Source organism: Ostrinia furnacalis, unplaced genomic scaffold, assembly GCF_004193835.3.
Source record: "Ostrinia furnacalis isolate ACB-3 unplaced genomic scaffold, ASM419383v2 OfSCF5843, whole genome shotgun sequence".
Classification (NCBI taxonomy): Eukaryota; Metazoa; Arthropoda; class Insecta; order Lepidoptera; family Crambidae; genus Ostrinia; species Ostrinia furnacalis.
This window is the reverse complement of record NW_021136082.1, coordinates 420,751-434,186: the sequence shown is the minus strand read 5'-3', so window position 1 is coordinate 434,186 and position 13,436 is coordinate 420,751. Positions and strand designations below refer to the sequence as shown.

The following is a 13,436-nucleotide window of genomic DNA, read 5'->3' as shown; positions in this document are numbered from 1 at the left end:
TCGTAGTACCTACATAATGTAAATGAGGTTCCTATATTTCTTTTTTCGATTTAGTTTAGTGTGTAACCTCTAGATCTGTTTCGGAGACTTAAGAAATTATTTCTTTGGTAGAGAACTACTTTGGCAGAGTTGTATTCTGCATATTTGCAAAGGGTTTCGCGAAAAATATGTGCTAAAACATTTTAAATTAGGTTAATAGAAGAAAAACCCACAGTATGTAATTTAAAGCAATAATGTCTAGATTTGATGCAATAAACTAGTGTCCGACCGAAACTACTTTTACGACCGAAACCGAAACCGAAAACGAATTTCGGCAACGGTGTCTATTTCGGCCGAAACCGAAACCGAAACCGAAACTTCCTTACAAGGCTCATATTTTGAGGGAAAAATATTATTATCAGTCAGTATTTATTGTAATTATTGTTTTCTCTTTAAATTGCATTAAAATTAAACTTATAAAGCGCCTTTTTACTCTAAAAGGTATCAAATTATGTATTAAAAAAGAAAAAGAAGGATTTATAGTTAGATTTTTTTTTAATTACTCGCAATATTCAGGACATCTACATAACCCGTCCCATGGTCGGGTCTTTTACCTTAATAATTTCTCAAAACAAAATAATTGGTAGTAGGTACCTACGTAAGTTAGTAGGTTATCTACTGTACTTACTTGCCACTTGGATACCTTGGTGATAAATACTAAAATGAGCTTTTAAACTCTGAATCCATAATATTATCACCATGAAATGCACTTTAGTCATTACTAACTACCTAACTAATGTTTGTTTACGTATAGCATTTGCGAACCAAAAAAAAATAGGTTAGATTAAACTTGATTATACTTTTATCAGTCATATTGAATATTTTTTTTTTATATTTATTACCCGCTCTTATGTTATAACGACATAAAACGAGATAAAATTCAAAATAAATCACTACTAAAACTCGCCACCAGAACAAAACAAAACTAACAGCAAAGTTTGCTGAGCAAACAAACAAGCGAGCGAATCACGACATTGGCTCTGATCGGATTCATTCACTCATTTAACGCGCCGAACATAACCGATAACAGCGCGGAATCTCCCGAATGCACATTCGGTTTCGGTCGTAGTTTCGGCAAGTTTGCCGCCGAAAACGAAACTAAACCGAAACTCGTGTTTTTACCGAAACTCAACCGAAAACGAAACCGAAACCGAACATTCGGTCGGACACTACAATAAACCACTCATCACTATTGATCATAGTAAATACATAGCGCCATAAATTAATCCTAATATAATTTACAACTGTTGTATTATCATGTTTATGATAATTTTATGTATGGTCCGCCCCCGAGTGCATTAATTCTAAAGACTTAGCGCCCATTATCTTTTTTGTGGGTAATATATTATAATCTGAAGTGTTTAAGTACTGATTTGTCACTGTGTTACTTCCTGATGTAAAACAAACATAGTAACATAGATAGACTTCTGTATAATTAGCAAGTAGAGTGTATTTTTTCGCCAGTTACTTAGAATGTAAGGTTTTACTTGGCATTTTAAACTCTTGGTTGTTACAAGAGATTAAATTAATAGAAACACACACATACTGTTGAAAAGGACGAAGTCATAGTATTATTAACCATTTAAGATTAACTTATCGTCATAAACATGTAGCTCATTTACAATAAAGTCTAGACCACACTCCAGCTAAAGAATCAAGTTGCAAAAAAGATATTCTTGATATGCGAATAAGATAAGACAAAATAACAAATAGGCAACTAAGTAGTCCAGACGCGCACAAATCATCCTCCTCGGCACATAGTGGATTGAATACACACTTGTAGCATGTATCATTCGAAAATAGCTATGTTAATGCATTTCTACTTCGTATCTTGTAGATTATGTTTATGACGAGCATAAAAATGCAATTTTTAAAGTTTAAAAAATACGCTTTGACGCTGAATAAAGCCTCCAACTTACTGATTTAAAGCTTCACTGAAGAAAGTAATAAGACCTACTTTGTTTAAAGTCGTCCAAAGATGCGCCCGCGAAGATCACACAATCCGATGCCCGAGAGATAAAATCACAATAATGCCCGAAACCTGTATCGAGGTGCTTATGTGTGTAATAAAATCATTACGAAACTAAAGAGGCTAATGATTGTCATTTCTGTCTATAGTGGCGCGGGCGCAGTCGATAGCATCTCGAAAGCGTACCGGACTGTAGCGAGCGTGTAGGCATTTACATAGATCGCGCCCACTCGGCATCATCCACCGCGATTTTTTAGAGCAGACGCACGTTTACGATTCTCATGCTGTGAAGAGACATTCGGGTTAGCCTTTTATGAAATCAGACGGACCTAAATACACATTAGAAACACCGTGAAAAAGATTCATACATCCTAACATATCCAGATCAGAGCCACACTACAGTCATACTTATTAGATTCCTCTATCTCTCCAAACGTTTTTCTGGCATATAAAGTCATGTAATTAAGTAAAATTACCCTAATGAATTCTGTTCTAGGTTTCAAGGCTTTTAGGAACACTGGCGGCTCTTCATATCAGATGAGAACATTGCGAATAATGAATCTTTAAGAACCCTTGGCTGCCAGTTTCAACAACACTACACCTCTTGGTGAACTGGTCTTGGTAGATTATGGAAGAGGAGTCAAACAAGTCGAAATTCTTTTAAAACGAGGCCATCGCTCTTTCATTTAAAGGTACTACCATTTTAAATAATATATACCTTTTAAGCAACTGTCAACTTTCGTTTGCAGATGAATACCAAACTATTAAACGACAATAGGGATTGGAAGTGTGAGCGAAACGACAACAAAACGTTTGCGACAAAGCGGCGCGTCTGAAGCGTGCGCCAGTTTATCCGGCGCGAGCGACTATTACACGGACGAGTGAGGACGCCCCGAGATTGCCCGACAGTGTATCGTCCCCGACTGCTCTTTCGTCTGTCAGCGTTGGGTTCACCCGAGGACTGGTTCTGAGACCGGTATGCGTATACGCAGGCTAATAAAGCGCGCACTTGTACGCTACTTTATTACTTTTTGTGGCAATAAATAAAAATTCATTCGAGCAAAAACAATTTATACCGTACCCGTTTTGTCAATTTTAATTAATTACGGCAAAATTCTGATGAATATAAATAGAAAGAAGTGTTGAAGTTGAAACGTCTTTCAGGTAATAAATTATCCATTTATCTATTTCACATGAACATAACAGAAATCTAAAATTTCATCAATTTTGTAAATTGGTAATGTTTTTTCGTCATGTCAGATAATCAGATTTACACTCGAATTCTGAGGATTAACATCCGCCAAGTTGAAACTCTTGCCAAAGCGCGAGAGAATTGCTTACTTAAAAAATATTGATGACACGTAGGTATGTAATGATAATTATTAATATACTTAATCCACTGAAGATTATCCGATTTTTTACAATAGAACTTGCACTTGAACGTCTTTTTCTCTCATTCAGAGAATTAAGTACGTGGCATTCACTCAAGGAAATTTAGCTTGTCACCGCGCCATCAGGATGTCTTAAATAGACTGGACTCAGTTCAGACTCCTTTATCTGTACAAATGAGGATGCTTTGCTTTGTCTATTTTCACGTCAATTTGGCTGGGAGCCTAAATTGATTTAGCATTGATCATAATATTATTCATTTGATAACAAACGAACGGCTGTTGATCATATTCCTATTAATAACCATTTGACCGACGCGTTGTAAACAGAAAACAAAGTAAGTAGGTATCGGTATTACTAAATTTAGATCCTTACACAATACCTACATTAGTAAACTGCAGTGAAAGATGTGCGAGTGTTGTTGTGGCAATTGTTTTTTTATTTTAAAGTATTTGACATGACTGAAATGGTTTCTGTTTTTTTTTAGTATTCATTTGTTATTGTAATCGATGTTAAATAATGCATACGAAAAAATAAATTACTGGGTATTTTGTGCGTCTAAAATATCTGACTGAGTTCAAACTGAGATCACTTACAAACAGTAGAGCGCGAGACGCTGCGTAACAGTGTTAAACTAACTTTTTGACTTTTTCATAATCGCCAGTTATATAAGTTTGCGCGTCGTTAGATCGCGAAACGTGGCGAGCGTACTAGCTGGCATCAAATCTTGCTTTAAAAGAACATCTCTGATCTTATCTTTAATTTGAATGTTAAGATATAAAGTGGTGACATGTTTCACTTTACGAATGTTGCGTGCGAAAAAAGTAACTCAGGTTTATCAGAGGGAACTAATAATGTAAACATTACTCTTAAGATTATTGTGTAACTTAAAAGATTTTTTAAAATAATATTGGTCAGATCCATTTAAGATATAGGGTAAACCGTATAGCTATTGCCCACTTAAAGATTTCAAACACATTGAGATGAAAGATTAAAGAAAGTATTTTAATTATCGACCATTTATGACTTTTTTCTTATAACTCAATAAACTGTTAAACAGAATATTAACAGTTTTAAGTTAAAACTTACGTAACTTAGAAAATATTGAAATAAATTTAAAATCCTCCAAAAAGTACAGTCATTGCCCATTACTCACACTAATTGCCCACATCAAAGCACAGTAATTGCCCAGTATCTTAAAACAAAATAATCAATTTTAAAGTGACAAAATAGGCTTTAAATGAACAAAACAAAACATTAAACTTAAATTCTAGTAGTACAGTCTTCCAAATTTCAAAATAAATTGCGTTTGGCCTTATTAACATATTATCAAATATTTCTTGAGCAGATGTTGATGAGTAAGAATCGGTAGAGACAGAATCATCTAATTCAAAACATAGATGACGCAAAATTTTGAATTTTATATGTAAATTTTATATTATGTATTTATTTTTTTATCTTCTTTGATATCAGTTCAAGTGGTTGCTCAGAATGTTCAATTAGCTGTTGGTTATTCTTCCCTAAAGTTGTATCTATTTCCTTACAATTAACATTTTCACTAGTAGATTTAACGTAGGATTTTCATTTTTTGTATTTGCGTTTGAATTTTTATCAAGTTTTTCAAGCCAAACCATATTTTTCAGCAATTTATCTTGTAGATAAATTGTTGGATACATCTTGTACAGCTTCGATCGCTTTTTGCAAATTTTCTATGCTATATTGAACTTTTGGAGTCTTTGGCATACTGAAAATGAAACATTAAAAGCCATTTCAATATTTATGCCTGTAAATTGCAAAACAATGAGCAACTTAAACACTGCTACTGCATGGTGGCAACACTCTAATAATAATTCCCCTGGGCAATAACTATACATTAACATATGGCAATAACTGAAATGATGGTGGGCAATAACTAAAAATATACAGATTTACGTGCAGTGATTACCCACCGTTAAAATGACCCTTAGAAATCAAATTTTATCAGTTATTTTCATTGATAATGGAGAAAACACTTATAATTTCGTCATGACTATACACCATTAGTTGAATATTAAATAACTTGCAAAAAAAAATTAACCTCTAAGCAAGTCATTCCTTAGTAAAATTGTTAAAGTCTTTACCTGTCTGAGTAACATTTTCACCCGTCTTGACAAAATCCGCCATAACTGTTTTTTTTTTGTGTTTCCTATTGTAAATTTTAAATCTACTGTACATTGATCTCGGAGCCATCTTAGTAAATTCAAATCTAACTAGAGTGATTCAAAGTCAGCACCTGACAATATTATTCTTAAAGCGGGCAATCACTACCAGTGGGCAATCACTCTCTGGTTTACCCTACTTCTATTTATAGTGTTTTTGTATTAATAAAAATCATAATACTGAAAGGGTCGAATTCGAGTAGATGATATCATCGAGTGCCATTTAACACACGAGTGACGTTAGTCTATTGGAATGACGACGTCAGATGCCAGTGCGACGTTATAATGCTCAAGATAGAGCACTACAGCTTATAACTTTATTAATATTTTTTGCAATACTGGGAATGAAAAACGGTAAAACAACTATCAATTTACAACTCAGACCCGTTTTTACTCTTCAGTAGGTACATTGCAGCAGAGATCAGAAAAACGTGCACAACAAAATAATATTTTTTACTTCAAAAATATTATCTGATTAATGTGTAAGTGAATATCGTCGGTTCGTCACGGGCTTTTTTCCGTCATTTCAATATAGTTAATTCCGCCAATGTCTCGAAACGGTGAATGTCATTAACTGACCGTTTCTCTCATATGTGTGACACCGGCGATTGATGGCCGCACGGCATAACTGTTCTACTCGCGTAAAACATTCAAGCCAGTTTTATATTCAATGAGCTTTTGGTGTCCATGTGATAAGCACCTTTTTGCGCAATGTCCCGAGACGAATTGGCCAAAGAAATTAACTGAGGAGGAAAGAAAAACAAAGTAATGTACAAACAAATGATGCACGGCTTACTTTATACAGGTACTTAGGCAGAGAACTTACCTTTCAAGTTTCCTACTTAAATACGAGTACTTTCAATATGTGACGGCAAAAGTTCGTGCTTCTATGTCAAGGGCAAGCAACTTAGGCAACTCACTTCTAAGGCATGTCAAGGATTGCTTATAATTTATTCTTCTTCTTCTCAGTCGGTACACTCTTGTCAGAGTGGTCGTGGTCATCATTTTGAATCACTATTCAGAGTGATGTTCCTCGTAATACGGCGCCATTCCTCGCGGACTGCAGCTTTCCGGGTACTTTCGCTAACCGAGCACTTAGTTGCGGCCTTGATCTGGTCCGTCCATCTCATTGGTGATCTACCACGTGGTCTGGTGCCCTCAACTTTTCCCTGTACTACGAGACGCTCTATAATTTATAGATATCCTGAAATAAAAAGATAAAAGTGTCATGCACCATTATCTTATCTAATAAAAACCGGCCAAGTGCGAGTCGGGCTCGCGCACAAAGGGTTCCGTAGCAGCAAATATAATAAACTTATTATGTCAATTTAATCAACCTATCTCAAAAACTATAAGAGATACTTTGATCAAACCAAAAATCGTTGAAAGAGTTAATTAGCATGCATCACCTCTATTTTTTTTAGAATTTTATACCCCGTAGTTATAAAAATAGAGGGGGGGGGACATACTTTTTACGACTTTGAGAGCTGATATCTCAAAAACCGTTCACTTTAAGAAAAATGTTTTTTAGAAAACTTTATATCATTTTAAAAGACCTTTCCATTGATACCCCACACGGGTATGTACATCGAAAAAAAAATTTTCATCCCTCAGTTACATGTATGGGGGGCCCCACCCCCAATTCTTTTTTTTACTATTTAGTGTCATAATTTTGTAGCGGTTCATACAACACATATTCCCATCAAATTTCATCACTGTAGTACTTATAGTTTCCGAGTAAATCGGCTGTGACAGACGGACAGACGGACAGACGGACAGACGGACAGACGGACAGACGGACAGACGGACATGACGAAACTATAAGGGTTCCGTTTTTGCCATTTTGGCTACGGAACCCTAAAAATCAGTATCACCTTCACCCCTGTACGGCGAGCTTGATCCGACGCCCACCGCTCGTAGACGCTCGTAGGCGAGAGCGTCACGCGCTACGTCAGCCCCACACGCTACGACGCGACTACGAATCGCCCACGCGGTACGCCCTCCTGTAATGTTTCCTACGACTTTTAAATTTTCAGTGTCAATAGACAAAGCGACTATCGATTTCGTGATCTCTTCGCTGCGTGTCAAGTGTGGAGTAGACTGATGTTTAGGACTCAATCTAAACATTGATTATAAACAAGCTCGGAATTTTATTAGCTTAGTGGCTTATCAATTAACAATGCAATGCAAAAAGCTCGTATATTGCGTACCTAACACTTAAAATTTAAAGAGTTAAAGTGATATTGAGCATATCGCGAACTGGCTGTTGGACTTGCTTGTGCGAATTATTCAATTGGTATCTTATGTTAACAAATTAAGAAAATTCTTACAAATATAAAGTTAAAGGTTGGATTGAAATGAAACAGTTCCATAATCTTATCACCTTGTGATTATTTACTTATTTTGCAACACGAATTTTTAAAGACTTGCTTTCGATTCGACAGAACCAATTTAAACCGCAGTATCCACACTTTTTATTTCTTCAGTTTTTTTTAATAAAAATATAGTCTAACAACAAACTTCAAGACACTTAATTTATATTTTTTAAGTATTATTTATTTATTGCTATTGTAAGGATCTCTAAATATTTTAAGGGAACTGTGGTTGGCATCGCCATTAACGTATTATTTTCCCTGAAAATACAATACAATATTTTAATACAATCATTTTTGTGATTTACAGTATGTTTGGATTAAACATTTTGTCTCTGATGAGACGAATCGGATTAGATGAATCGACCTCAATAAAGAAGGTATTAGTGCTTCCTTCCGAGCGGGTGTTGTGCTCGGGGACCAAGGTCAAATTTGATACCATCTCGGTTTTCCTATTAAACTTAGCAGGGTAGAAAACTCCGACACCGCGATTCAGGATTGTAGGCGCGGTGTTGTGTGCCACAGTAACTTACTGTGAGCGCCATCTGTTGGTTTGCATGGACTGAGCGGCGCGCGTTTCACCCATTACGCCTATTTATCTGCCGCCGCGTTCGTTACACAGTGGGCACGCTCCATGGCATAGAGGAGTCAAATACATAATGTACTTAAATCTTTTTGGTGGGTATGGTTAAAAGAAAATAATTTTATAAAATTTTTCGTTAAAAATAAATTGAGGCTTTCGTTTTTTTTCCTTACGATTAATATTTATTTATCTTAAAAATAAACCTGTAATTTTTATGAAACTGCCATATCAATTTAACCTTTAAATATACATTACGTACGCGATAAATACAATGTTACATTGATTCAGCAAATTTAAATTAATTTGTAATATAAAAGTGTTAAAGGAAATAAAATTATGAAAGAAAAGTATGCTTATTGTATAAAATTAAGGGTTTGTTTTTATCCCATTAAAACTACTCGTCTTATACTGTCTAAATAAAAATGTCGCATACTTTATATTTCACCTTATTTTGACAAGGTATCTATTTGCATAACGAAATTATTCACATACATAAATATTCAAATGTATGAAAAATTATAGTTTCCGTAAAATTCTCTACGCAAAATTTATATATTTATTTGTACCTATTTTATCATTCGTTTCTTAAAATTCAAGTCAATTCCTATTTATGTTTTAAGATAGAATTAATTGATAAGTTTTAACCTAAAGTCGCATGTAGCGTGCCCACTGTGCAGCTGTGTAGGGAAGGGGCGCGGGGCCGGGGGGGTCGCGCCGGCGCGTCGCGCGGTAATCCATTCATTCATTCATTCCCCCGCGGACCGCGGTTGCGCGTGGTTGCAGGACCTGGCGCAGAAGCAAGAGAACAGAAACAACGATGTCATACACGTGGACGGAATTGGACAAAACCTTTTTCAAACTAGTAGCAGCACGGCCCGCACTATTCAAAAAGTGTTCGATCAGGCACAGCATCGTGCGGGAATCATGGACTGAAGTATCGGAAGAAATGTGTAAATTAGGTAAGGGATTTATATGGATTCAAAATAACTTGTACAAAGCTTATGCAATAAAATTGTGCTTGTATTGTAATAGCTATTGTAACATATAAATATGATTAACATTGATATTTTTAGCGCTTATAAATAAAAAAGAACAACGTTGCTTGGTCAATGTGTATCATTATTTTAGTACCAAATAAATATTTTTTCTTTCTTTCTTTCTTTCTTTTCTTATAATATACCATTAAAATCATATTGTATGTAGAATTTGGAATATAAAATTTTTGAATGCTGATTAAAAATTCATTTTAAGCTATTTTTTCTAATTACATAATGCTTCTTATCTAAAATTGTTTTTATTGCAATATGGCTTCACTTTATGTTGTTTGGACATGCATGTCTCCTAATATAATATATGTACACAGCTTTGCTTGACATTTCTATCTTTTGTATTTAGTTTCTCTTTAGCTAGAGATTTACTTAAAAGTAATTATTATTCTATAGTAAAAGTAAAGGTTATTACATATATTTTTTACAGAGAATGTTACTTCTAGCTATCTAAAAGTTATAAATAAGTAATTTGAATAGGGTAAACAACTGGATTTGTTTTGTTGCAGGTCATGATATATCACCAAAGGGCTGTAATGATAAGTTTGTTAAAGTACGAAAGTCATTTAAGAAGACGTATAATGATCGGAAATTGAATCCGTTTATTAGGTCAAAATACTTGGATGGCACTTTAAAATTTTTGGAGGACGAAATTGAAAAAGAAAAGAGAAAAAAGAAATCTGGTGGTTTTCATATCCCTCCGGTGTTGGCGTCAAAAAGTGCAACTGGTAAAGGTTGGGATAGTGATACAACGGATGAAGAAAGTGACACAAATTATGAGGAAACAACATCGAATGTATCTCGGGATGAAAAACAGTCTTTGATAAAAAGAAAAATCAATGTTGATGAGGCTAGTAATTCTGAAGAACCCAAAATAAAAGCTGCATGTTATAAAAGTAATGCTTCTATAATTAAACTAAGTTCGACATTGACCTTTGCTAAGGACGACGATGAGAAGACAAAGCCAGACATTAAGGATTTTGCTGTAGTGCAAGAACTACCTTCTACTACTTCTGAAATAAGTTCTCAATCTGAACTAAAAGATATTAGTATCACAGGGTCACATTCTACTGATATGTCTATGGAAATATGTAAAACGTTGCCTGAAAATGACGACCCCAGCGCAAAAGTAGAGAAAATTAAGAAAGAAGTTAGTAGTATTCTAGACGTGAATTCTGAAGAAGATGATATAAAATTATTCTTTAGTGAAATATGTGATTATGTGTTGAATTGTTATACGCACGATGAAGAAATAGATATTCGTTGGAAAGTTTTTTCTGTATTAAGCGAAGCTGAAAAGGAAGATTCCACTATTTCTGATTAATTATTTATTTAATTCCGAATAATACAATCCAATATTTTTTAAATTTAATAACGAATTGTTAATTTTGTGATAAGAAATAAATAATGTAATTTCATATGAATCTTTTTATTTAAATAAATCAAACAACTTTGCAGTCTTAGGCTGGGTTGCACCATCTTACTTTGACTTTAACAAACGTCAAAAATCTGTCAAACTTCATACTAAAACACCGGTTAGTTTTAGTTACGGTTAAAGTAAGTTGGTGCAACTCAGTCTTAAGTTTTCTATGTTACTTCAACTTGTTATAGTTCTGAGTTCCAACGGAGTAGTCCTGGTGACTAACTGTCTCAGGTGTTTCTGGAACTTATTTTAGGCACCAGTCTCTTACTAGGATAGGAATTAGTTTACAAAATTAGTAATGAGAAAATAAACGCTTAATTTATTTATTTTCAATGAGTTTATTAAAGCTTTTAAATCTTAAAACCGACCTCTAGGTATGTACATAGAATAAATCCAGCTTAAATTTATCATAAACTTGGTTTATAAATGTAAGATACCTACTTTATAATTAATTATCATTTTGTTTCATTTTATAATACCTAGTTCGCCTTGTTTATAATGTTAATCTTTGATTGTTTCTCTGGAGCAGATGTAGAGTTCACAAATGTCGTGCTTGACAGTTCGTCACATGTCCCAGATCGATTCTGTAGTGGACTGCATGGATTTTGATATTTGTGTTAGTAAATTTCTCTGCCCACAACCACGTTGTATGTGTACCGTAAGTGGAATGAGTCTACGAGATACAATCGGAGCGGACTCGGTCGCATGAACTTTCTAAACCATATCTCTGTATTGCACATAGGGATTGCACGACATTATTGTGTTATTGGATCTTTATGCTTGATTAATGTCATCATGTTGGTGAGCTCAATAATATGTAAATGTAAAACTTTTGATGTTAGGTTATAATAAATAATAATTTCCACATATGTATCTGACCCCTGGCCTGGTGGTTCATGTACTAGGTACTGTGACGCCAGCTACGGTTGAGGGTTAAATCTGCCTGAATCAAATCACTACTATAGTATGATGATCATCACGAAGATGTAATGGACGCTTATGTATTCGTCTCTAGGTAAATTATATCAATTCAATTAGGTATATTACTTTTTATTACTTTTAATCAGTTTTAATTGATATTTTTTTAGTTAATTTCAAATAGGTAGAAATATAAGAGCAAAACAAGTGTCGAGCTTTTAAACGTACTTACTTAACTTACGAGAAATTATTAGTACATACCTTTTATTTGAAATATTATTAAATACCATATTTTTGAAAATGTTAACCTATTAAGATTTTATAGGCTACTAGTTATTTTATTAAATACTTTTTCTAAATATGATAATGACGAGTAGGTACATCGTTGCCTGCTGCATATTATGATCCCCTTACTGAATACGTGTGAGATAACGCTACACAAGGTAAATATATCTCGTGATAAATACTTTACTTACCTGTCGCGGCCGCGGCGCGCGTTTCAATAATAACCGTGATATTGCGATGATACGGACTGGAAAAACTCGTTCGGCGGATGTCGATATCCTTAAAGGTTCACGGATCGGGCAGGCTTCGAGAACAACTTGTCGCTACCAACTTTGTACATTGCTCGTACACTGCGCACCCCGCCAAATCTCAGCCACAGTCTCTATCCTATGTATAGCGCATACCTTGGAAAAGCCGAAATTTATTGGAAGTGCCGCAGGCCTGCGAGACCGTAGTGCTATGCCAGTGAGCGGCTTTCATTCATGCTGCCTCGGGCCACGTTCCATACGAGATCTCATCTTCCAATTACCGACTGCGTCCGTGTGTTCTTCTGCGCGATTTTTGTCATTGTTGCCCACGACTAAAGCGCTTACATAAAATCGGAATTTGTCGTTATTCTCGTTTTAGAATCTATTTATTATGTTAACTTTAGACCGTTGATTGTTAAGCTCACTGGCTTTTAAAGAGTATTCGACTAGAAATGTAAATGTGATCACTTATATTCATTGTGTTGAAGATTATGATGTGTGTCGGTAACTGTACCTAGGTATATGAGCGTAGTCGTATAAGCAGCAATATCGACGCGTTTGACAAGGTCAGCTTTTAAGGTCAATAAATAATAAAGATCAGCCCGCCGCTCGCCGGTTTTATCGGCTGTACAAAAGCAAAAAACAAAAGAATAGACGCAGAATTAATTTTAAGTGATAAATAAAGATATGTCTACATATGAACCGACGAAGAAGGATGCGCGTTTTTTGCCAAACTTCGTATTGAGGGGAATCGATGTTATTCTATGTAATTTGGAGCTTTATAGGATTTGCACGGAAATCGAAAGCAGATTTCGCCATAGGTGAACATTTTGAGGGCCAGCTGATGTGGCGGAGCATTGTGCCGGTGTATTACACAAACAGTTGAGCGCAATCGCTCAGCGTTTCACAATCGCGGGTTCAGTGACCGACACCAATACCTAAATTAATTTTCTTTTCGGTCGGCCT

General features: G+C 35.0%; 1 protein-coding gene across 3 annotated transcripts; it reads left to right on the top strand.

Annotated features, from left to right (window-relative positions):
* The first annotated feature begins 2,504 nt into the window (after positions 1 to 2,504).
* Positions 2,505 to 10,964, top strand: LOC114361598 (uncharacterized). 3 transcript variants are annotated; one of them, XM_028316694.1, is made up of 3 exons: positions 2,505 to 2,700; positions 9,334 to 9,509; positions 10,106 to 10,964. In XM_028316694.1, exons 2-3 carry the CDS (start codon positions 9,368 to 9,370, stop codon positions 10,918 to 10,920), a joined length of 957 nt encoding a protein of 318 aa, XP_028172495.1. In that variant the 5' UTR covers positions 2,505 to 2,700; positions 9,334 to 9,367; the 3' UTR covers positions 10,921 to 10,964. The 3 variants fall into 3 exon arrangements, with proteins under 3 accessions (XP_028172495.1, XP_028172496.1, XP_028172494.1); XM_028316695.1 differs by lacking the exon at positions 2,505 to 2,700 and adding an exon at positions 2,810 to 2,984; XM_028316693.1 differs by lacking the exon at positions 2,505 to 2,700 and having other exon boundaries at positions 9,286 to 9,509.
* The last annotated feature ends 2,472 nt before the right edge of the window (positions 10,965 to 13,436 follow it).